This window comes from Megachile rotundata, chromosome 4 (assembly GCF_050947335.1).
Source record: "Megachile rotundata isolate GNS110a chromosome 4, iyMegRotu1, whole genome shotgun sequence".
Lineage (NCBI taxonomy): Eukaryota > Metazoa > Arthropoda > Insecta > Hymenoptera > Megachilidae > Megachile > Megachile rotundata.
In genome coordinates, this window is record NC_134986.1 from 7,935,224 (window position 1) to 7,960,674 (window position 25,451).

Consider the following 25,451-nt stretch of genomic DNA (forward strand, 5'->3'; position numbering starts at 1 on the left):
GGACCCTCGCTTTTTAGGATCAGTTTTTTCGGTGATTATTCGTTCGTGGCAAATCCGATTAAAATTTTTTTTTTTCTATGTTTATCTGGATGTACATACATATGTGCATGCAAAATTTGACGAGAATTAGTTGAGTGGTGCAAAAGAAAAACGCGGACAAAGAAGTTGCGAAGTCAAGTATAAGAGCTTCGCTCGCCTTCGGCTCGCTCGCTCAATGATTCATTACAGAATGAATAGCGAACGACTTTGTTTTTAAAAATTTTTATTCTGCTGGGTTTGTTATTTAGCAACAAATACAAAATGAATATTGACAAACTTTTCTTTACTTTCACCACTTCTCATTTAGGGCGTATCTTAATTATTTTTAACAAAAGCTTATTAATATTTCGTACGAGGCTTTTTAAAATTTCGTGCCGGTTAGGTGGCAGGATCATATTTCGGATGTAAGGTCCGGATTTTGGAATTTTGGTATCAGGAGAATATGATGTGCAGTGGGAGGTGCTGTTTGGGCAACGTTATATTACAAAATATCAGCGAATGATAGCCCGTCGCATGACAAGTGCCCACCTAGAAAGGATTCCTGGTGCTCGTGACAAAAGACGAAGGCTACAGGTACATTGGATAATTATAAGCACAAATCTCCAATGTCGAATATAGTATTCTCAGCTATAAAAACCGTGTATGTGGAACTTATCAGCGACGATTTACTGACTACAGGTTAACTACATACAGCGGTACTAGTTTCCTTAGTTCCTTCATTCTACCGCTAGATGATGCCACATGTTCTATTTAATGATCAAATTCATTTAATATTTTTTTTATTACCCTAATAAAAGACAGTACGCGTTAAATTATTTGTAAAATCTTTACGAATTAATGTTAGAATCTTTTATAGATGATAAGGGGTCGGAGGAACAATTAAAATAAAATTTACCTACAAAATTTAATTCCATTACTTCTAGGTATCTATTGCTAGATAGCTACTTATTCTCCACAAAAAAAATTAATCAGTGACTACTTCAGCCAATGATTCTCTTTCAATTGTTTTATCGTATAATCGATGATCGTTATCGACATCGAGCGCTGAGATACGGTCTATAGTTTTCTTTCGTCCCGTCTGTTGCGTGGTGGTCGCCCAAGTGTCGCCACAGTTTTCAGACGAAGCGCACAAAAATATAAATTATAAACTACACTCTACGAATATAGCTTTCAAAATGCGTTCATCTTTCTAAATTAATTAATTTAACATAAAGTATAGTCTCTTATATTTTTTTTACATATTAAATCATCGTGTTACCGCCATTATAAATGTGAAATTCGTTTATGAAAAACGTTAGCTTTTGATGCTGTGCTTAAAATTACCTTCCCGAAACGTAAAGTGCTCAGTAAAATAGTTTACTGTTAAAAGTTAACATGCATGTATGAAAATTGATAATCTATCAAATTCTTGTGTAAATTTGACAAAATTCGTGTCAATGTGCTAATATTATTACGGATAATAGGAACCTGATATATTTTGCTGCCATTTTTCTTAAAAAAAGCAAATGTGCACTTGAATGTACATTGACAGTTTAGTGACGCCAGATGCATACAGTCAGTGATGTTTTATTGTGTGCATTGCTTTCCATATAATTTCAAAATTTAGCAATTTGAAACGTAAAAGAAGTTTGTTACTTTCCTGTATTTGTTCATGAAGTGAGGATAAAAAAAAGAAATAGCGTCAATTTAAATAACAGATCATTTTTACTAATACCAATGATTACAGTTATTCTGTAGTCAATAGTAACATATTACTACGGATACACGTAACAATAACAATTATAGGTTAGGATCTAATTGTGAAATAACGCGTTTAATTTTCTTAATAGCTAATGTTAATTCATCGTCTGTAATTTCAAAAGAAAATACAAATCTAGCTATCCAATTGTTTACAGCTAGACACTTCACGACAATCTTGTCATCATCGTGTTCTCGCAAACGTTTAGCAAATGTCGTTGCGGGAACAATATTGGAATCAACTTTTACAAAAACCATGTTTGTTTGTACAGTATTTAAATCGACAGAGAATACTTTTGATTGCATTTCATTTATTGAAGAAGCAAGAATAGAGGCTCTTCTATGATCTTCTTTTAAAGCTGGAATATTTTCTAAAGCTATAAGTCCAGCTGCAGCTAGAATACCAACTTGTCTCATACCACCACCAAGTACTTTTCTCACTCTTCTCGCATTGATGATGAATTCTTTACTTCCACAAAGAAGGGAACCAGCAGGAGCACCTAAATTAAAATATTTGTTTTAAAAAACCAGATTTATGCTAATATGAAGTGGTTACATGAAAAATATTCTACCATGAATAGGGACCTCAAAAAATGAATACATAGTGTCAGAACTTTGGTATTAAGACCGATAAATAAATGTAACTGTGGGAAAAATATGATACATAAAAAAGAAAGTGAAAAGGAAATACCTAAAGCTTTGCTGAGACAAAAGCTAACAGAATCAAAACCAGAAACAATCTCTTTGGCTGGTCTGTTAGATCCAATGGATGCGTTCCATAATCTAGCTCCATCCATATGTAATTTTAAACTGTGTTCTTTGCAAAATGATACTAGCTGCTTGATCCAATTTTGTGGAATAATTTTTCCATTTAATGTATTCTCCACAAGAACCAGTTTGGAAAGAGGTTCATGATCTCTATCTTTATGAAGTTTTGACTCAAGTTCATGAATATTGAACGTGCCATCATCGTTATTTCGTAATGGCCGTAGACCTACTCCTGCGAGTTGGGATGCACCACACTGCTCATGTAATAAACAATGAGCAGATTCACCACAGAATGCCTCACAGCCCCGCACATTACAGTGATTCATTACTATGATTTCATATAAAATTTCACATATCATTCATATTCATTTTCTAAAACTAATTAACATACTTATTATAATTCTGTACTTACTAGCAATTAAATTTCCCATAGTACCAGATGATACAAATAATGCAGCTTCCATCCCAACCATTTTAGCAGCTTTCTCTTGTAATACTAAAATTTACAATTTAAGAATAAAAATATATGAAATATGTATTTAAATTATTATCCCATAATTCATGCAGCAAGTTTAGAATTTTTGAAAGACAAATGTTAATACTTTTTACTGTTGGATCTTCATCAAAAACGTCATCTCCTACTTCAGCATTAAACATTGCTTCTCTCATTTTCTTTGTTGGTTTTGTTAAAGTATCACTTCGAAAATCAACAACCATTGCCTAGAAAGAGATTGTTTAATTATGCCTTTGGACAGATAAAATTCTGACTGTTAAACAATTATATATGTTTATTCTTACATCATGGTCATTGCAATTTGACTTTGAATTTTCCTCGTAATACATATTTTACAAAATTATTTTGCTTATTAAATTATCTATCACTCTTACTTGTTGATTACTAAACTACTCTGATCCGTTACAATTTCCTGTATAAAATCAGAAACAAGTATAAATAAGATAAACATAAAATAAAAACTATAACAATAAAACTCACAGCACTTATCAGTGTCTTGATTGTAGTACAATTCAATTGTGTGATATATCTCTATACATCTATTAACTATGACATCCAACGAAGAACCAAGTTCCAGTAATGTTACATACAAGATTTATTGAAATTCTACACGGCAAAAGTGATAATTATCATTTTTGAATAATCTATCATTACTCGTTTGGTAATTTTCCTAAAGATAGCGTGTGTTAGGAGAGATAATCCTCCCTTATACATATACAATCTAACTAACTATAGTCAATTTTATGAATTTTGAGTACATGATATAGTTTTGAATCATTCTATATACAGGTGTCTCTCTCTTTTTTTATTAAATATCAACATACGAAGTGGTCATCCTCATTAGGGGTTAAGTTTGATTTCGTCAACGGCACATCCATGCTAGTCATCCATGCTAAAAGTGCCTAAAGGGTACGGCCCTTCCTAAAGGGTGACTGTGCCCACGTGGCCAGTTCGACAACCGGAGGGGAACTAGTTCATTGGCGTAACTATTATTTTTGTACAGAATGAATCAGGTCTCTTAACTGTATTATTGGTGTCAATGATCCATGCCTGCCGTGACAAACAGATTTATGAATATTTAGAAATTCGGGAATTTGGAAAATTGGAAGTTGGGGAAGCCCAACCCACGTTTAAAGGAGGGTAGCAGTCCCACCCTGATCCCCACTTAGTTACGGCAATGGTAAGGTCATACGTTGCGATACGACTTTTACTCGATATTTGTTTGTGGCAAAAGAAAAGTAATAGTGAAATTCAGCAGTTCAATTTGTAGAATTAATTATATTATCAAAAGTAATGTCAACTAGAGTAATTATTGGAAAATTCAGGTTTTAGTCAAAGTTCTAATAGAAACAATAAAAATGTACAACGTATTTTATAGCATTTATTATTTATTCCATGATTTCGATCGCGCATGTGCGTGAAAGTTGTATATAACCTATGAATAGCAGTTGAAATAACGGACAGTTGTTTTCAACGAAAACATTTATTGCATACATATATAGACATGTAACGACCAAATCTGTAAAAATATTTGTCATTTGTCGTAATAACTTGTCTAAAGATACTTTTTTTCTGACGTTGCATTTTATTTTCAAAATCTTACATATAGTTTGCATAAAATGACGGTTTAATCAAACGAACCAAAATCGTGAATTTTGATTCGAGAACAATATAATCATTCAAAACGTCAACGAAACTAAAAGTAAAAATTATGGAGTCATTTGCCAAGCTCTACGACATTCCACTGCGAATATATCTGCATATCTATGTATAAATTATACAATTTGCTACTAACAGTTGATTATTGTTATATTCGGACGCTACATTTGTAGTTATTTAAACTTACGACAGATAAGCTACGCGGGCATAGTTGATAAATGATAAAACAGCAGTTCACGTTTTCATACAGACAAAGATTTGCTATCGGTTGATTGGTCAACGCACGCGGGCTCCCAGCCAATGAAATTTCATTGGAAACACGTCATTCGTGCGATACGAGCGCTACTATACAGCATACCTTCAAATCACATTCGCTCCCCCACCCATCGTTCGTAACATAAGGAGGAAAGAAGATGGCCGTGAAGAACGAGAAAGAAAACAATCTCGAAGAGCGTTGAAGGTGGTAGAAGAACACGGTGCCTCGAAGGAGAACGGACGGCGAATCGTCGAAATCTCATCGAGCTGAAGTTACTGGAACCAACAGCGTACGATAAACGGTCGGGAACAACGGGAAAAGGAGTGTTCGATAGTTACATGTGCGTCCTTGCCACGAAGAGTTCAGTCTATCGAGGATCGTCCTTGGAATCGCTCGTCCCTGAAGCCGGCTCGAAGAGCTGCTCGTGATCTCGAAAACAAAAATGGCGGACGTTGACTCGAGGGTGGATCATTCGGATCCCGAATTGCGGTTTCTTTCCGTTGACAGGAATAATTTCAACGATCCCGCGACACAGGCGGAATGGACACAAAAGAAGCTCGTTTGGGTTCCGCACGAAACCCAGGGTTTCGTCGCAGCTGGGATAAAGGGTGAACGGGGCGACGAGGTTGAGGTGGAGATCGCCGAAACTGGAAAACGGGTTCTCGTTGCAAAAGATGATATTCAAAAAATGAATCCACCGAAATTCGATAAAGTCGAAGATATGGCTGAATTAACGTGCCTGAACGAAGCCTCCGTACTGCATAACCTCAAAGACAGATACTACTCTGGGCTGATTTACGTGAGTTTGACAGATTTCATTATATTTCTTGGTTAACATCGTTAAGCAAAACTTAAGGGTGTTTCCCCATTGACAGATTTATTATCTTACCGCTTTTGTCTTAATAAGTACAAAATAATTCAGAAACGAGTGAAATTTTCAATGGAATTATTGAAAAGATTATTCTTTCTTTATCTTTATTTGTTAGTTCTTGCTATGTTTTTATTAAGACAATAGCTATATGGAACAGGTTAAAAATTATTTGTAAGGCTTATCTCTTGTTAAATGGCTAAGTTTTGTTATCTAAAGCTTTGTCTCATTCACAAGAAGAAAATATTTCAGGAGTGGTTGAAAGATTAAAATGATTCTTTTTCTTGTTTCATTTCTTTTATTTAGTTAGTGCTTATTTTGTCTGTACAAAGATAATAGCATAAGATCAAGGTTGAAATTATTCATGAAGTTGATCTGTTGGTAAATAGCTAAGTTTTATTATCTAGAGTTTTTATGATAGAACCAGTTCAAGCTTACAAAATACAGTTAATTAAATTACCATTAATAAAAGTAAAGTTAATTATATAACTGACATAGAACAAACTGATTACAGTTATCTTATTTTTATAAAGATCCTGATAGATATTTTTAGATAAGGACATTGATATTTCAAACAAATTGAAAGAAAAACCTTTGAGCACAGCTATACTAATTCAATGAAATCTTAAAATTCCTTATAGTAAAAGTTCTGTTTATGTTATAATTATCGTGTGTAAAAAATTTATATAAATAAGTATATCTGTTATGCCATATAATAGTATAATGTAACGGCAGAAACTTATAAGGTAGGTGGGTACCAATTTTTGTTGTATTTCATTATACGCAAATTAAATGACCTTATTTGCATCCCAGTTCGTGTACTCTTTATGGACGTAGTAGCTTCATTCATTTACGTCTGAAAGGAAAATAATTTAGACAGATAATGTACATTATTTCATTAGAAACATGATATGAATGATAATTTTAAATACTGCTTTCTGCAAGAGTTAATAAATTTGAAGGGTAAACTCTTAAAAAAATTTATCATAATTACATTTCTCAAGCATTACATGATTTTAATAATCCCGGTAACCGTAGAAGGATCGATCAATACGTTTTTTATTTTTTCGATTGTTTGATAGTGTTAGAAAGCGAAAGATCGAAAACCAATCAAACGCGTCCGTAAACAAAGCACTGACCTAACTCAAGGCTCTCGCTGAATTTGATTATCTCCCGTTGTTGCGATCAAGTTTTTTTTTTCTCATATACTTCGACTTAGAATTATCTATTTCTGGCGTTACTGTTTCATTCGTTAAATCGCGTCTGCTTATCGTCGTATCTTTCGAACTCTGTCATCAATGATAATAACCTACAAAGTATCTTCTTTTTTTCTCGAAAACATGGCATCACTCTTTATTCTCAAAGAAGTAAAAATAAACCGTTACATGATGATAACTAAAAATAGTATGAAATAGATAAAAAATTATCTCTGCCGAAAGAAATTTGATTTTTATTCATAAATTATTAACGAATAAAATTATTATCTTACACGCGATTTCAACTATCACTTTGAATTAAAGAACATGCTTAAACGTGAAATTAAATTACAAATTACACAGAGGATATAATTATGACATTTGAACGTAATATGCGTTTAGAGACAATTACAAGAAAAAGTTTCGTTCGATCGGTCGAGTGATCTATAACCGCTACGATTACTTTCGACGCATCGTATTATTATAATCGATATAACAAACTAAATACCTTGATGTCGGTTAGAATTAAACAAATTCCACAGTATTTTCGCGCTTTGTTTTTGTTCGTTGAACCGTACTGAGGAATCTGCTGATAACGAGTGTGTCATTCCCGACACGAAATTTTGAAATAAAAGATATAAACTAGTCAGCCATTTTGGTGTAACTGTCTGTAGTCAGGGGTCGCACGCGGGAACGACGTTGATGACGTTTCACGAAAATCCAAGAAAAACTCACGGGATTATCTGTTTCGACAGATCCAAATATCGAAATAAATTCTTAAAAGGTAGAATCAATCGATAGTTGTACTGCGGTTCGTTTCTTGAGCACTTATCATGAGGACTGATAACGATTGTGGCTTTTCCACGTAACATTGACTCACCGTAATTTTTAGAGTTCTCTTCGAAGGTTATGTTGTAAACGCATGTGATCTCGATAATTAATTTGAATCACCCAAATTTTAACGTAATAACGTTTAAAATAGTAAAATTGTTTAAAAAATAAGAAGAAAATTTTAGAGATAGGAAGAAATACGAAGATGAAGTTTTTTGAGGGAATTCGAAAGAGGAATTTTAATTTGGCAGAAGCTGGGAGACGTTCAAGAGGCGTCGCCTCGCGAGCGGCAGGAGTCGGTCGTTTTCGAAATAATTTGATAAACCATCGAGCGAGGTCGTGTCCGAGGATCTCGCGGTCTTTCGACGTTCGATATTAATTAAAAGAATCGCGGTTTTTATTGGACCTTACGATATAGAAATATCTGCTTACGTATGGCAAGCATTCTAGGACAGCAGAGAATGACGTCATGCGTGTGCCTCGTACGCGCTGATTTTTCTTCTTTCGATACGTGATACGTAAGCGTGCGTCGTATCTTCCGATCCGATGTACCGAAAAATCATCGAAACCTTTCGAATCGAGATTCGATCGGTAAATTCCTTAACAAATCGGTCATGTCGACGCTTTTACCGACGTTGACGTTACACATGATATCTTCGACTGGAGTGTACTTATATGAACAGTGTAAAATACATTATATTTTTGTACATGTTTTAACTACTTGTTACAGGATTATTTTTTTTTGCATTGTAACAAGTACCACGATTATTTTATATTCTTAAATCTCGAGATCCTGATATTTTCATACTCAGTTTTTTAAATTTCTACAGCTACAGCTATTTATATTTCTAGATCTGTATATTAGTATATCTTTAGATTTTTGTATCAGGATATTTCTAAATTCTTATGTCCCTAGATCTCTATATTTTTAAATCTTTAAATTCCTAGTTTTTTGTATTACTATATACCTAAATACCCTTATTCAGTTTTTTCTAGATATCTGTATTTTTATTGACTATATCCCTAGATATCAGTATTCTTATTGACTATATCCCTAGATATCTGTATTCTTATTGACTATATCCCCAGATATCTATATTCTTATTCACCATATCACTACATGTATGTGCTTATTCATCCCTAGATATCCATGTCTGTATATCCCTAGATTTCTGTATCTATATATAGTATTACATTGTCCTTTTAAAGTAGTCAATTTTTCTTACATAAAATGTTAAAAATTGGCATTAATATGTTTACAGAAAAAAAATGTTCATAAATTTGATAATTTGCAGATCTAAAAATTGTAAGATTTGGAAAATTGAGAATTTATAGATTTAAAAATTGGGCGATACAAAAAATGGGGAATTTTTTAAGCCTTAGAATTAGTTAGCTAGAATTTGCCTATCAAACCCGTATGTCTAACGTCAACACGCTGACACTGTACAACCAATCGTGGGTGCTGGAAACGCATATGTGCATACTGTTATACAATCTAGAGTTCCAACAGACACGTCATAAAAATTCATCCCAATACCAAAGCGTTATAGTATTCGTACAGAAAGAAACATTCCATATATGGAATTAAGTTGAAACTTCCAAAGCCAGACTGGTTTAAGAATTTCTTACCGCAAGTTAATTTAAGGTTGATTTTCATCAAAGTGAAGAATCTACATGTTGTTTATTTAGTTTACATTTCATTGTTAATTTGAAATTAAGTGAAATTAAGTAGATTAAAGGCTGGTAGGTTTAGGAGATATTTATTCCGAACGGTGAATACGAATGTAAAGATTTAAAAGACGGAAAGATAAGGGTGCGTTGACGGAGGAGCGTCGGTGTGGCGTCGTTGCGGCGTCGGCGTCGCGTCATATCGAGTGAATCCGTATCCCGGAATCTGTGCGGTTTCGTCAGAGTTCGGTTTCTTTCCTAAGAAGACCGAAACCGCGCGTTGACTATAAAAGGCACCGAGTCTCCAGTGAAACTGGCTCTTTCTCTTTTCTTCTTTTGCTCTTTTGCTCGTTTGCTCGTCACCGGTGTATTACGCGGAGACAACGTTTACGGTACCGCGAGGAAGCGGGTTAAGGACACTCGTCCTTATAAGGACTCCTCCTTGATCGTTCTCTTTCTCTTTCTCCTCTCTTCTCTGCTCTCCTCTCCTAAATTCGATAGACCGAAACGTCAAAGTTACTCGAAAATTGTCTTCCATAACGGTTTGCTCTTATTTCGATCGATCGAATCTCCACTCTCTTTCGCTTAGGATTTCGTTCGGCTACTGATCGTTGTAATTTTATTTCACTTATTTACAATATCGAGTAACCAGAATTTTTTTCTTGTTATCTTTATTCCTAAATACTTATCATAATTTTCATTATCGGTGGTCTGATTTTTATTTTGGCTAATGGCAGCTATTATTAATGATGAAAATTTTTTCTAATTAAATTTGATAGAACGATGGCAATGTAATTTTATTTATTTATAATATGGAATGATAACAATTTTTCTTTCTTTGGTTAACATTACTGTTAACGTTTCTTTTTATAATTTCCATTGCCGATGGCCTGATTTTAATTTTGCCTCTGTCAGTCATTATTAATGGCTGAAAATTTTATGAATGACAGAAATTTCATGTCATTTATTTAAAATATGAAATAATCATAATTATTTTCTCTGGTTATAATTGTTATTAAAATTCTTTTTTATAATTATCATTGTTGATGATCTGACTTTTATTTTCGCTATCGAAAATTGTTATCAACGATGATTATTTTTTATAATTATATTCGGCTATTGTTTGCAATATTATTCTTAATATATTATTAATATATGTAGATTGGTATTTAGTGATTTAATATTTGAATGTATGTATAACATGCAGCTTTGAAATTTAGTAGAATGTAAACTGATTTCTTACGCGAACACAAATTACAGATATCGATTATCGATACATTATCGATATTTAATGATCTGCTAACAATATCGTTAAAACGTAGTTAAAGTTAATGAGGGTGAACGATGTATAATGAGCGTAATGAGTAACCGTTCGAATCAGTTTATTGCTGTTTAAATCTCAAATGTAACCTAACCTAACCTTGCACGTAATTTTATCGTTCGCGGGTATTTATAGTTGTTTAATCTTTGAGCACACATATAATCTAATTTTGAAAGAGGATATTTATTGAATGATAAAATTGTGCATGGAGTTAGGTGCGGTTTATCCTGCAAATCTATTGGGTTAGGTTAGATTGAGTTACGTAGATTAATTTTAGATTAGGTTAGATTAATTTTAGATTAAGATTGATTTTAATTAATTTTTTAATCGTTTTAAGTTAATTAATTTTGATTAATTGTGGATCAATTTTAGATTATTTTATATCAGTTGAAATGGTTTAAACAGGTTAGGTTGTGATTACGTTAGATTAGATTAATGTTAGATTAGCTTAAGGTTAGATTAGATCAAGAGGAAATGGATTAAGGTTGGATTAGTTTATGATTTTATTAGTTTAAGGTTAGATTAGATTATGGTTGCATTGAATTAATGTTAGATTAGATTAAGGTTAGGTTGGATTAAGGTTACAGTGAATTAATGTTCTATTAGACTAAAGTTAGATTGAATTAACGTTATACTATATTAAGGTTATTTCAGTTATAGTTAAGCTAGATTAGACTGAGGTTAATTAGTTTACATAAATTAAGGTTACATCAGTTTAAGTTATAGTTTGCCTATATCAGGTTGTGGTTAGGTTGTTGAAAGTTAGATTTAGGTTATGTTTTATTTAAGATAAATTAAAGTCAGATTAAAACCTGACAGAATTACACAGAATTAAAATGTTTCATGTTTTGGCGAAGCTAGTTTGGTCGTTAGGTTAGATAATTCCATTTACTGTTAGGTTAGATAATACCATTTTTCACAGGAAACTCATTAACTAGAGACACATTTGAATTATCGGAAACCTGAAAATCATTCATGCCATCAGTTTCGATATTAATCATCAATTACAAGAATCGATGATCGTTATCGAATTCGTCAGAACTTCCGTCTCGTTAATTATACTTTTCAGTGTCAGTTAGCATGTATCCCGGTAAAATTTAAAACGCACGAAACTTAGTTATCGTAGAGCGCAGTCGTTATCAACCGTAGTCGAATAATTCAGTTTTCGAGCGACGAGCCATGGAATTCGACCGTTCGCTATCGCCTCGTTCGCGAATGACCGAAGCATGGATAAGCGTCACAAACATCGTTAGTCCTCTTTTTCTTGCATAACAATGTCAAGAAAGAGATGCAGTTTTCTCGAAGAAGGAGTTAGAGCCGGTGGTTGTTAGCGAGCTGTAACCAGGAATGTTGGGCAGGTCGACGACACGACGCTCTCGGAGACCGGTTTTGGGGACCTTCGAAGAGAGAGTTCTGTTTTAAAAAAAGGGAACAAAATAGCCGTGGATCACTACTTTGCATCGAGACTTTGTCCGATTTTGGTTAGGTGGGTTTTCATCGGAAAATAGGACGAATATACACGAACGAAAATACGCCATTTTTCCTTGTGCTCTTCCGATATTACTCTGTAATATTGGCACGGTGCACTCTCCTGAAAACTACAATACTTTGCGATGTTTTTGATCAAGAGAAAGTTCTGTACTCGTGATAAAAAATATAGCTGGTTTACAATTTTGGGCGAACTCAGAAACATGTAGTTGGTATAACCTAAGATAATTGCATTTTATTTTAGTTGTAGCTTTTTTTATAAAGTAATTTTTTTGATCAAGATTTTTGGACAAAGTAATTATTAACATAACTGGAAACATAATTGTACAAGTTTGCAACAGTTAAAAATATAATTGAAATTTTAATAAATATAGTATAATTAAAATATTAATAAATGCAATATATAATGAACATGTTAATAAATGCAAAATATAATGAATATATTAATAAATGCAATATAATGAACATGTTAATAAATGCAAAATATAATGAATATATCAATAAATGCAAAATATAATGAATATATTAATAAATGCAATATAATGAACATATTAATAAATACAATATAATGAGAATGTTAATGAATGCAAAATATAATGAACATATTAATAAATGCAATATAATGAACATGTTAATAAATGCAAAATATAATGAATATATCAATAAATGCAAAATATAATGAATATATTAATAAATGCAATATAATTAAAATATTAATAAATGCAATATAATGAACATATTAATAAATACAATATAATGAACATGTTAATAAATGCAAAATATAATGCACATATTAATGAATGCAATATAATGAACATGTTAATAAATGCAAAATATAATAAATATATTAATGAATGCAATATAATGAAAATATTAATAAATGCAATATAACAAAAATATTAATAAATATAATACAGTTAATATTTTCAACATATTTCTCCACAATCTCGTGCATCACATAATACAAAAATATATATGACACAATTTTTCAACAATGTTGCAAGGAGTTATATAAAAGTATGCGACAATGGGCTACTTTAATCTCTGTCAGATAAATTTGAGCGCAACGATCAGATTACAGGAATTATTAAGTGGTTATTTAATTACGTGTTTCGGTGAATATGCCAGAATGCCATCCGCTTATCAGTGATACTGAAACGGAGCAAAGTTATTTAACCTCTTATCAAACAACTACCGGTACCGTTTATCGAACAATGAATTATTGCAACGTTTTCGTCAACGCAGAATTCTGCTTCCAGACGTGAAATTGCGTTTGTCACGAACGTGGAAAATTGTTGTAAATGTTTTGAATAGGAGTTGGAGGCGGGCGGTCAGTAAACGAGTGTTTATTTATCTAACCGCCTATTGAGTAGCTCGAGAATTCGTCCATTATTATTGTTTTTTTTTTTTATAAAATAATATGCAGTAAATTATTGTTGTGTGGTGTGTTATTAATATAAAATAAATTATTGTTTTATGTTAAAGTAATATGCAATATATTATTATTGTATGTTAAAGTAATGTATAATATATTATTATTGTATGTTAAAGTAATGTATAATATATTATTATTGTATTTTAAGTTATATATATATAATTAAATTCTTGTGTATATTTAACAAAATCGTTGTATATAAATAATTAAATTAAATTAAATTGTTATGTACAAAATAATCTAGTTTCATATAAACAATCAAACTGTTGCATATAATTAATCAAATTATTATTTATAAATATTCAATTTCTCCAATATATACAATCAAACTGCATATAAATAATCAAATCATTATATATAACTATTCAAACCGTCGAATAAAAATAGTCAAACTATCACATAAATAATCAGAGATTGCATATAAATAATCACGAGTTGCATATAAATAATTCAAACAAACATCACTGATAATCAAAGTTTGCTCACCGTCTTTTTTAAGGAATCTGAAAACAAATATTGACGAATTTCATAAAATCAAATGCATCAAGCGTGTGATATTGATAGCGACCGTGTCGAGACACAGAGTACAGCAAAGAAAAAGAGAAATTTCATAAATTCTCCACGAACGTTTCCTACACGACATTTTTTCGTGGTTACGCGCCGGCATGGAGTCGCGTAAACCGATCCGCTTGCTCATCTTTTCGAAACGGTGACGCATACCTATGGCTTTTCGTTCCGTTTAACTCGTAAATTATTCATCGAAGCGAAAAAGAAAGCTTTCGACGGAAGTTAGACCGTATGGCTACGATTGATCTCGTAGGATATCGATGGGCAACTCCCCCGCGAGGTCGTGGTTCATGGGCGGACATTTGTGGGCTGTCAGTTTCAGAATTTATAGATTTCACGTGTTTTTTTTTTAAATCAAAGTAATAAACTTATAGGAAGAAATTATAAAAAACTCGAGAACTTGCAAATTTACACATTTGAAATTTGAGAACTTGAACATTTAAAAACTGGAAAATTTGAAACTGGGAAACGTGAACACTTGAGTACTTGAACTTTGAAAAATTAAAACTTGAAACTTGAAACTTGAAAAATTGAAACTTGAAAATTTGAAAACTTGCAACTGGGGACTTTCAAAATTTCAAACTTGAATATTTGAATACTTGAAACTTGAAAACTTGAAAAATTGAAACTTGAAACCCCTTGCAACTTGAAAATTTGAAAACTTGAAAAATTAAAAAATTGAAACTTGAAAACTTACAACTTGAAAATTTGAAAATTTGAAAACTTGAAAACTTGAAACTTGAAAACTTGCAACTTAAAAATTTAAAAACTTGAAAAATTAAAAAATTGAAACTTGAAACCTTGAAAATTTGAAAACGTGAAACTTGAAAACCTGATACTTGAACAATTTCAAACTAGAACATTTAAAACTTAAAAATTGCTAAAAGTTCGAAAAGTTCAAAATCTATAAATTCAATATATCATCCTCTTTGCCCACCATCATTATTACACACACCGGGCAAATCGTTGCCCGTGAGCTATTGAAAGGTCAGCTGATCTCATCGTTATCATTGAAACTCTAGCAAAAACTTGTGAGTAGACGATGATCGATAAAATAGCAGAAAATATGTATTCCACGCTGAATCACTCGGACAAACAAAAACAAACTCGTCGTTCGATTTCGTTGTTCTCGTTCATCTGCTTATTCAGCGTGGTCGTTTATCAATTTATAGGGTTATTGATGGTTAAAGTGCAACGCGTATGTAACAAATCGCTGGAAGCATGTAGACGTACATGTTACTCTACGACTTCTAGTGTCTCGTGTCTTTGAGTTAAATTTAACTCTACATATTTTTTTCAAACATGTGTTGTGTATAGTTAATATGAGTTATAATATATGTACATATATTGATTGTATGATTGATTATAGAAAACAGATATTAATACATAATAAACATATAGTGATATATAATCGATTGTAATTGATATACATACATATATTAATACATGATCGATTATAATAGACATACATATATTAATACATCATCGGTTACAATAAACATACATGTATACTGATATATACTTATACATCATGGTGTACAAATATTACATATTGATATGCGATCGATTATAATAAATATGCATTGATACATGATTGACTACAAATATTACATATATTGATACGTGATCGATTACAAATATTACATATATTAATACATGATTGATTACACATATGTACATATATTGATACATGATCGATTACAAATATGTACATTGATACATGATCGGTTACAGTAAATATGTATTGACACGTGATCGACCGTAACGAACACGTACTCATATATGATCGACTACAAAAACATAAATTGATCCATAGTCAACTACAAAAAATACATATTGATACATGATCGATTATAAAAAATATGTACTTGTACATGATAGACTGTGATAAACATATATTAGTACATGTTCGACTATATTAAACATATATGGAAACATGATCGACTATAATAAACATATGTTGATATACAATCGACTATATCGGACTGACATTGAATGTACAAGTGATAGATCAGACAGTTTTCAGTCATGATTCTTTTTTTTTTCGATGAATAAGTATTATCGAGCTTCATGTGTAACACAATTGTATCGTATTTTCAGCAAACCCTCAAACATCTGTTAATTAGTCACTATTATGTCGTGAATCGATATTGAAACAGAAACAAACTAGAACTCAATCCTGCTCTAGTCGAATTACACAGTTGCAACTTACAACTGGCTTCGTCTACCGCCTAGCTTTTACTTTCATCGCCAATATTTCTTGATTCTCTTTTTACTTGCTGAAGAAATTCTTGCGTGCGTGATGTATGCTCGGGTACAAGGTAGATTTACTCGGTTCAATCTTCTGAAATGGAATTTGTGAATTTGTATGTTAGAAAGACTAAGTTTTGTAAGTTTAGGCATTTGGGAAATTGTAGATTTTGAAATTTGGAGGTTGAGAATTTCATAATTCTTAAATTTAAAATTATAGAATTTAAGATTTTGTAAATTTGAAAATTTGGAGATTGAAAATTTGGGAACTGACAAATTGTAAATTTGTAAAATTCATAATTGAAAAGTTTGCATAATTTAAAATGAAAACTAAATAGCAAAACCATCATAAAACACTAATATAGTTTGTATTCTATTCAATATAACAATAAATTACAGAATACAATAAGTTGCAATACTTGTAGAGTTGCTTCACACCTCAGAGATCCTATTGCTTCCTACAACTTAAGAAAAAATATTTAAAAAATCCACTTTTGACTGAAAGTATACGAATAAAAAACATCTTTACATCTTTCTGAGTGACGTTTGCGAAGCAAGCTTTTAACGAGTTGCTAGTTGACGATCATTCTTTGGTAAATCATCGGATAAACTTGTTACTCGATGACCAAGCTTCGCAACGATACAACCTAACCTATACAAATAACATTTGTATCGCGCGCTTTCTACGTAACGAGTTCAGGGTTAACTAAAATAAATACGCGTAAACCGATTACTTAAAAAATGTTACAAGTTGAAGGTAACGTAGCTTTCCGAGCACGGTTTTTAATTTGTAGGACAATGTTGTAATACAGTTGCGATTTACTGTAGCTCAATAGGTTAGGTAACTACCAGTGGATCAAACGTTACGGTCTCTATTTTCAAATTTCTTAACACTATGCCGTTCATCTTAATATTGTTTCATGTGAAAATTATTCAAATCTGGGAGTGGTCATTTATATTGTATATTTACCTATTTTATTTACATATTACTGTTCTGAATTTGGGAATTTGAAAATTTGAAAATTTTAGGATTTGGGAAACTAGTCATTTAAGAATTTGGAAATTATGGAATTGTAAAAATATTAGAATTAAAAAATTTGAGGATTCAAAAATGTGAAGAATTAGTCATTTGTGTCTTGAGAAATATTTACAAATTTAGGAAGTGTAGAATTTAATTTATTCCCATAACAATACAAAAAAATAATCCCACAAATGAATCACAATATGAATTAAAATACTTCTGAAATATTTTCACAAATTTGTTCACTTGCATAACAATCTAAAATAAGTCTTACATTTACCAAAATTTTACATGCAAATTTAACAATAAAATGACAAAAGGTTCGTTGAAACTACAATCAGTCATTTTCGTCCTCTGAACTAAAATATAATTTAAGACAAGAAATAATAATTATTAAACTAAATTTTATATTCGCACTTAAGGTATATATTACGTTCACTGTATTTTGTGATATAGATGTGTTTTACTAACACAGGATATATTTGAACAAAAGTCCTTCGAGAGATATCGTTATTGACAAATTTTTACGCGGTTTGTCGGGACTATTTGTCGATCGGTGGTTGGTATGATTGCAGACGTACTCGGGGCTCTTCTGCGTGGTGGTAAATCCATACAAGAGGCTGCCAATTTACACGGAAAAGATAATGGAGAGGTATAAGGGTATTAAGAGACACGAGGTTCCACCCCATGTTTTCGCCATTACGGACACCGCATATCGTTCCATGCTTCAAGGTAATTGATTCGTCCATTCGTTTGTTCGACCTCTGTTTTATTCTCTGGAAGCCATATCAAAATTGTACTTGTCATCTGACGCGACAAAGATTTTTTTCCATTGTCATACTTCCATTTTATTCTGAATAAATACATGGGATATCTAGAAAAATATTTGTAAAGTAATAAATGCATGATAACAAAGTAAAAAACATATGATATAATACAGTAATACAGTAACATGTCATAATAAAATGATAAACATATTTTTTTCATTGACATACACTTCAAATTTATTCTGAATAAATATGATATCCAGAAAAATATTTGTGAAGTAATAAACGTATGTTATAAAGTAATGACATATGTTATAACACAGTAGTAAACATGATGTTTAACCTTAAAATTCACCAGCAGTATAATAGAGATTCATACCTGTCATTGCAACTCATATGTACCGTAAAATCCGTATGTACTTGTTTATAATATAACAAATATAATGTACATATATGTTTAACCCTAAAATTCATCAGCAGTATAATAAAAATTCATACCTGTCATTGTAAAATCCGTATGTACTTGTCTATAATATAAGAAATATAATGTACATACTAAAAATGTCAATCTTTCTCGATTTTAAATCACACTGCAATTATTATAGCTTCCACTGCAGAAGTCTGTAAAGTCTGTAATTCAATCTTCCCGCCATCTTGAATTTCGTACTGTAAACAAAAGATCATTAATAAAAATGTACATGTAAAATTTTTCGTGACTTTCAGAGAACAAATATTCCGAGTCAAAGCGACATAACCTCTTAAGCGGAAGGAGGAGATTAACCTAATGTTTTTGTTTGTGATTCTGTTCGATAGATCGAGAAGACCAGTCGATTCTGTGCACCGGCGAATCTGGCGCAGGCAAAACGGAAAACACTAAAAAAGTAATTCAATATCTGGCCTACGTAGCCGCTTCAAAGCCAAAATCTAATGCGGTAAGTGAACGACTGAACGTTTTCATTTTTCATAGAGATCGGTAGATTTCTTATTTAGTCCGTAATGTCGAAAGAGTCTAGCGCAACGAAAGAATGAGAAGTCGTGTTCGCGGAAGTAAATTGAAGTCTTAGTTTTTTTCTGTTGTATATATTTTCTTCGATAGTTTAGTTTAGGGTATCGCTGGTTGAAACGTAATCTACGTATTTGTTCTATTGTACATATTTCCTTGGATAGTTTAGGGTATCGTAGCACGCGTTATCACATTTTGTATTTTTAGCTTGACAAAGCTATTTCCGTACGCGTTTTCTTTTACACGACGCACCGTGTCAGTTCGTCTTCCTGTTCACTTGCGACTATGCACACAGAGCAACAAACGCCGATGATTTAAATGTATCAAATGATCAAATATAAAAAAGAGAAGGTTATGAACGTTTCCTTATCTGCCGTTTAGAATTGTTATACGTTATTTACCGACTGGCGTTCTTGAAAAATGAGAAAATATCAAAGCAGTCTTTGCATCCCTGTCGGAAAAACCAGTGATGGGCAAATTTGCCCGTCAGGGCATATGAGTGTGCAAGTTCGTGTATCTTGGAATATTTATTGGTAGACAAATTTTTTAATTTGAAAATATAAGAGAATTAGAATATTTTTAAGGAGTTTTGAAAATTTAATATTTTGATACTTTAATATTCTCAAGATTAGAATTTAATTTAATTTGAGGTTATCAATTTAATTTACTTTAGAATTATTAATTTAATTTAATTTATACAATAAATTTGATTTATTAATTTCTTAGCTTAATACTATTATAAATAAATATTTCTAAATTGACAGATTTGAAAATTAAAAAATTTCTATGATTCTATGAGGGCATTGATCTGCCATCACTGGTAAAGAGAATCAATTTTCTAGAGCATTTTCTAGCATCCTCCTTCGATGCATGAAAATTTCTGTAAATACTTATTTTTCTTCTCTTTTTCCGTGCATGATGCTTCGTAAATTTCGACCGGTTACAAACCGTAAAAATGAACTTCCTTACGAAGAAACGAGAAAACGAACTTTGAGACGTGAAATTTGACGAACATCACGATCTGACAGTAAAAAAATCTTTATGCACGGAAATCTACACGCTATCGTTTTTTTTCTGAGGAATGGTGGCGAAACATGGGAAGTCCAACCACAATTTCCGTGTTTAGATAAATTTCAGTATAGGTTAAAACTGAGCTACGCCATCTTTGTTTCGATCGCGTTTATTAAAGAATTTTATTCCTTTAATATTTTTAATTTAAGTCAAGTAATTTAATTGTATAACTTAATCGGCTAATTAAGATGATTTGAAAGCGTTTAAATTAACAAAAAAACTGTCGGATAACTAATTAATTAGATTCATTTATTTCAGCTTCTTATTTTTGTATAGTGCAGAGTATAGTAGATTTCCCTAGGGAAATTGATGCAGTACCACACTACTCTTGTGCAAATAGTTATTCAGAAATATTTGATGCAGTATTTATTTTATTATTATTATTAATATTTTATGGTTAATATTATTAATATTGATATTTTGTAGACAGAGTTAGTAATGAAACTAGGAAGAAATTTAAAAAATAAAAACTGAAATATAAAATGAGTGAAAAATGAAAAAATGTAAATTATAAAAAAAATGTAACTATAAAATGAAATTTATTTAAGTGCTCATAGAATTCAAATTTTCACTTTAATAAAATACTTGAATTACTTGAAACTTATTCACTTAATTATTGAAGTACTCTATGAAGTACTTCAGGTACTGAAATTAAAATAAATTTGAGAGGAAACTAAGTTAGTAAAAAAGTAAACATTAATTTTTTTAAATTTTAACTAAATTTCTAAATTTTTTTGGGGAAAAAAATTTGTTTGAGGCACATTAACAAGTATAGTCACGAATATAAAGTGGTGGGGTTCTGAGTCAACATTTTCCCCAGGAGTCAACCAAACTGCTATACAAAGTATCGTGATTAAAAAAAGATACACCGTTACACGCTAGACAAATTAATACGTTAATTAGAAGATAACCATGACGAATGCTCGATTAAAATGGTACGTGTTGTTATTGAAAAAGAAAGAGAAAAAAGATGTATGCATAAATGAAATGATCATTACGCAAGAGCGTAGTGAATCGTTGATGAAATCGACCGTCGAATACCGAAAGACTGTTCTCGGATCGGGATAGATGACGATAGGCCATCGTAGATCACACTGGTATTCGAAGGATCTTTCCTTTTTCAGTGAAACGATCCACTTATCAGCCTAACTCGGCTTTGAGTCATTCTCGTTCGACCGTTCTGACTCATCGTGTGCTTCGAAACTCGTGTTCTTATATAGAAAAAAAAAAATACGCTCGTCCCCTTTGCCTGCGACTTAGAATTCGTTATTAACGGCCAACTCGTTAACGATCGACGAAAATTTCTTCGACGATTTCGATGCATGAACTCGTCGTTAACGCGCAGCAGTACGCGTTTGAAATTTTGTTAATCGATGCGAAAAGAATGTTATGGGGGTTTCGAAATTTCTAATTACCTCGTTAAGGATTACGGTTACGTTATAATCGACAATTAAATACCTTTTAATTGGACTTCAAATTTAATTGAATGATTTTTCGATTGATTATTCAATCTTCAAGTTTATATAAATCTGGGGTCAAATTTTTTATTGTTACTTGTCAAATAACAAGTCATTGTAATTGTACGATCTTTTAATTAGCAAACTGTATTTTTTTTAAAATGATAATTAGAATTTAATTTCTAATTGAACATTATATTTGGTAATATCCTAAATTAGGAAAATTTAATTTCTTTATTTTTATTGCAAATTATTACCGTTTAAGTACATCATTAACGTCATTTTTAATTAGAAATTAAATCGCTTTGGAGAAATTAGAGTCAAGAATTTAAATTCATTTTTATTTAAATTTAAATTTTAATTCGGTTGAATTAAGATTGTTGATTGCAAGTTTTGATTAATCATTGTATAATATTGCAAATGTATAACAATATACAATAATAATTATTGAAAATATTTTTTCTCTAATAACTTTTCTGTTTCAGATTGTTATAATGTTGCAAATATGCAATATTATACAATATCTTATAATGAATAAATTTGTTGTAAACAAAATATTTTTTTATTAATATTCAAATATTTTTATTTCATCAAATTAATTAAATTAATTTACTTGATCATTTACTTTATCTTTAACTTGACAAGTTTAAATAAAAAATCCAACTTGAATTTTCAATTTAAAGTCATTCAATTTACACCTACATTTACTCAAACACTGAACAATAATTAAAGCTTTAGTAAATTTTCTAGAATTACAAGTAAAGCTTTAACTATTGTTTAAATCGAAAACTGCTTGAAACCCTGTTATCGACTATCGATGGGCACGACGAAAATTTGTCAAAAGAATAATATCGCACTGGACCCTTGCACCCGAGGCTCGTGAATTTAATTTTGCAAATTCTTTCATTCCCGGTGCTGACTTTCGGCGGCCACGACACACCTAGACACCGAGTCCGGCATTAATCATAGTAAGTCAACAACAAAATGATCAACATTCCGCTCACGCGATCATGTACGCTGCTATCTGCCTTCCTTACGTTTCTCTTCTCTCATTCTCTCTTTCTCTTATTCCTCTTTTTGTTGGTTCTCACTTCCCGCCCCCCATGTTTTCAAAAGCTTGTTCCACTAACTGTTTGTAACTTGTGGTTTCTGGACGTTTCTTTTTTTCTATTTTTAATAACCCGGTCGGCTTGATCATTGCGCGCACGTAAAAGCGTACGTCATTGCATTTCGTTTCCTAGCCTTTCGTTGTTGACTTTTGCGATCAGTGTAGCCAAATTTTTCAAACACGCTAACGAGCGTTAATGCGCGGGCAAACAAATCGCGAGGCGCCAAATTTAAATCGAGTGACGCCATGTTCGAGTGACGCCATATACAAATAAAACTTAAATCATAATTATCGTTACGTTAAATAATAATACATATACGAGCATAAAAATGATTTAGCAATGTTCCTTTGAAAATATTTACATTTATTTTTGAGTGATCGCGTTTAGAAAAGTAGCAGTTAACGCTTGAAACTTTCAATCGCGTGCGTTGAACAGTGGGCTGCGCGGAGAATATGCGCAGTAATTCGGAAGAGTTTGCTCGTAAGACTGATTCACATGCAGCGCTTGTTGCAAAACCGTCAAAAACAGTTCTGAAAGTAAATAAGTCATTTGATATACGAGGAACGAAAATACGATAAAAAGGTTATTATACGATAAAAATTAGAACAAGGAAGAAATAATATAGTAGAAATAATATAAAATAAAATTGATTCTTTTAGAAATGCGATGGAGCGTCTAATTTGGCTACACTGTTTACGATGTCAACATAATAATGGCGTTTAGTACTCGATGGAAAATTAATCATCGTTCCCCTTACCTCATTTTTCGTACTAACGAAACTTAACCGAAAGACGATAATAGTAGTTGAAGAAGATAGAGTTATCATGGCTTATCGGACGAATAAAGGGAGTGTTCTAAAATTCTAACAAATTTCCTTATTTTTTTCTCGCTGCTCGCTGGATTCAGGGTTCCGGAAATATTTCGGATAAATTTGCGGTAATTAACGTGAGAGTCGACTAATTTAATTATGTATTCGTTAACGTGTTGTGTGTCGTGTTTGTATGCGTATGTTCGTGGCGTTGTATGCTTTTTAGGTATTTGTTTCCTATCCTTTTTTTTTCTTCTTGTATAATATTTTACTAATAATAATAGCCGCAGTTATAGAAATACAGTGAGTTAAAATCGTGAAGCTCGTAAGAAATATTTTTAGACAATGTTGTAAATATGTGTAAAATGAAATTAGAAATACTGCAATACATTTTCTTTTAATGCAACAATCTGTGTAATTGTAAAAATATTTGAACAGTAATCAAGCGCTAAGTAAGCGGTTTGGTATTTCCCAATTCATTGCAGTTGTGCCAACATACCATTTTTACCGACCGATGGTAACTTTGTCTTTAGAAAAGTATTCTATTTATTACGAATATATTGTATTACAGATACAATAGGAATAGATTGAAAATAGGAATAGATTATTTTATTTGTTTAATATTTACAATATTCTGTAAAAAAAATGTTTCGTACAGTGCTGTGCAATTTTAAACAACGCTCACTGTAATTTATTTCTGCCCAATTATTCGTTTCGAAAGAACCATAATTATCGATATCAATTTAAAGATTTCGAATGACTTATCGATACGGTCTCTGTTTCGAGAGCGTCGTTTAATTATGGTTCGTCGGTTCGAATGTTACGCAACGTTTAACTAAATAAAGTAAAAGCGGACACGATTCCGTGATTAATCGCTTTAATTACAGGCTAAGGTGCTATCGTAATCGTATTTTCATAGAGGCAATTACTTCTTTTAATTATGATCCTTGCTATGCTTCGTATAAATTGTTTCTTGTTCTTTACTTATCGTCAAATTATTATGGGAAGTAATCTCAAATCAGTGTCGTATTGGAGAGTTACGTTGAATACGTAATTATTTTGCTGTGTAATTAATTCTTTTGCCATCATTTGCAAGATTTTTAATGGTCAACTATTAGTGAATTGCATTGGCGTAACTAGGTGGGGTTCGTGATAGGTGTGGGTTTCAAGATTTTTGGTATTTCAAAATTTGAAGATTGGGGTCTTTGAAAGTTTAGAAATTTGGAATTTTTGATATTTTTAAATTTGGGTCTTGAGAATTAGGAATTTGGGGACTTGAAAATTTGGAAATTTGCAATTTGGAAACTTGAGAATGTAGAAATTTAGAATTTTGGGATTTCAGAAATTTGGGATCTTGAGAATTTAGAAATTTGGAATTTGGGATCTTAAGAATGTAGAAATTTAGAATTTTGGGATTTCAGAAATTTGGGATCTTGAGAATTTAGAAATTTGGAATTTGGGATCTTGAGAATTTAGAATTTTGAAATTTGGGATCTTGAGAATGTAGAAATTTAGAATTTTGGGATTTCAGAAATTTGGAACCTTGAGAATTTAGAAATTTGAAATTAGGGATCTTGAGAATTTAGAATTTTGAAATTTGGGATCTTGAGAATGTAGA

General features: G+C 31.7%; 2 protein-coding genes and 1 long non-coding RNA gene across 11 annotated transcripts in view; 1 reads left to right on the top strand and 2 right to left on the bottom strand.

Annotated features, from left to right (window-relative positions):
• Positions 1-1,720: 1,720 nt before the first annotated feature.
• LOC100877387 (L-allo-threonine aldolase) lies at positions 1,721-4,898 on the bottom strand. 5 transcript variants are annotated; one of them, XM_076531220.1, is made up of 7 exons: positions 3,883-4,898; positions 3,539-3,664; positions 3,343-3,470; positions 3,147-3,264; positions 2,957-3,040; positions 2,468-2,872; positions 1,721-2,276 (listed from the first exon to the last, which is right to left on the bottom strand). In XM_076531220.1, exons 3-7 carry the CDS (start codon positions 3,385-3,387, stop codon positions 1,819-1,821), a joined length of 1,110 nt encoding a protein of 369 aa, XP_076387335.1. In that variant the 5' UTR covers positions 3,388-3,470; positions 3,539-3,664; positions 3,883-4,898; the 3' UTR covers positions 1,721-1,818. The 5 variants fall into 5 exon arrangements, with proteins under 5 accessions (XP_076387335.1, XP_076387334.1, XP_012135323.2 ...); XM_076531219.1 differs by lacking the exons at positions 3,343-3,470; positions 3,539-3,664 and having other exon boundaries at positions 3,883-4,108; positions 4,187-4,898; XM_012279933.2 differs by lacking the exon at positions 3,539-3,664.
• An 84-nt stretch (positions 4,899-4,982) lies between these two features.
• Positions 4,983-25,451, top strand: part of zip (myosin heavy chain 10) — a 31,006-nt gene continuing 10,537 nt past the window's right edge. For 2 of the 5 annotated variants that reach the window (XR_013038075.1, XM_076531218.1), the window contains exons 1-4: positions 4,983-5,772; positions 18,194-18,350; positions 19,199-19,317; positions 22,861-22,884. Coding sequence is in view for 4 of the 5 variants with exons in the window: in XM_076531218.1 (XP_076387333.1) it covers positions 5,416-5,772; positions 18,194-18,350; positions 19,199-19,317; positions 22,861-22,884 (657 nt within the window). In the remaining variant the exon portion in view is untranslated. The remainder of the gene's footprint in view (positions 5,773-18,193; positions 18,351-19,198; positions 19,318-22,860; positions 22,885-25,451) is intronic. The other 3 variants (XM_003700962.3, XM_012279934.2, XM_012279935.2) reach the window with 3 other exon arrangements.
• LOC143264358 (uncharacterized) lies at positions 6,117-7,762 on the bottom strand. The gene is made up of 2 exons (XR_013038076.1): positions 7,546-7,762; positions 6,117-6,697 (listed from the first exon to the last, which is right to left on the bottom strand). It is a non-coding gene; the product is annotated as an uncharacterized LOC143264358 (long non-coding RNA).

What these genes read in the sequence shown, in the direction of transcription:
- LOC100877387 (XM_076531219.1), bottom strand. Translation starts at nt 3,945, where the DNA reads ATGACTAGCATGGATGTGCCGTTGACGAAATCAAACTTAACCCCTAAT. An exon ending in CTAATGAGGATGACCACTTC is followed by an intron (nt 3,265 to 3,882) that starts GTATGTTGATAT and finishes ATCTCTTTCTAG; the next exon opens with GCAATGGTTGTTGATTTTCG. An exon ending in TTGTCTCAGCAAAGCTTTAG is followed by an intron (nt 2,277 to 2,467) that starts GTATTTCCTTTT and finishes ATTTTAATTTAG; the next exon opens with GTGCTCCTGCTGGTTCCCTT.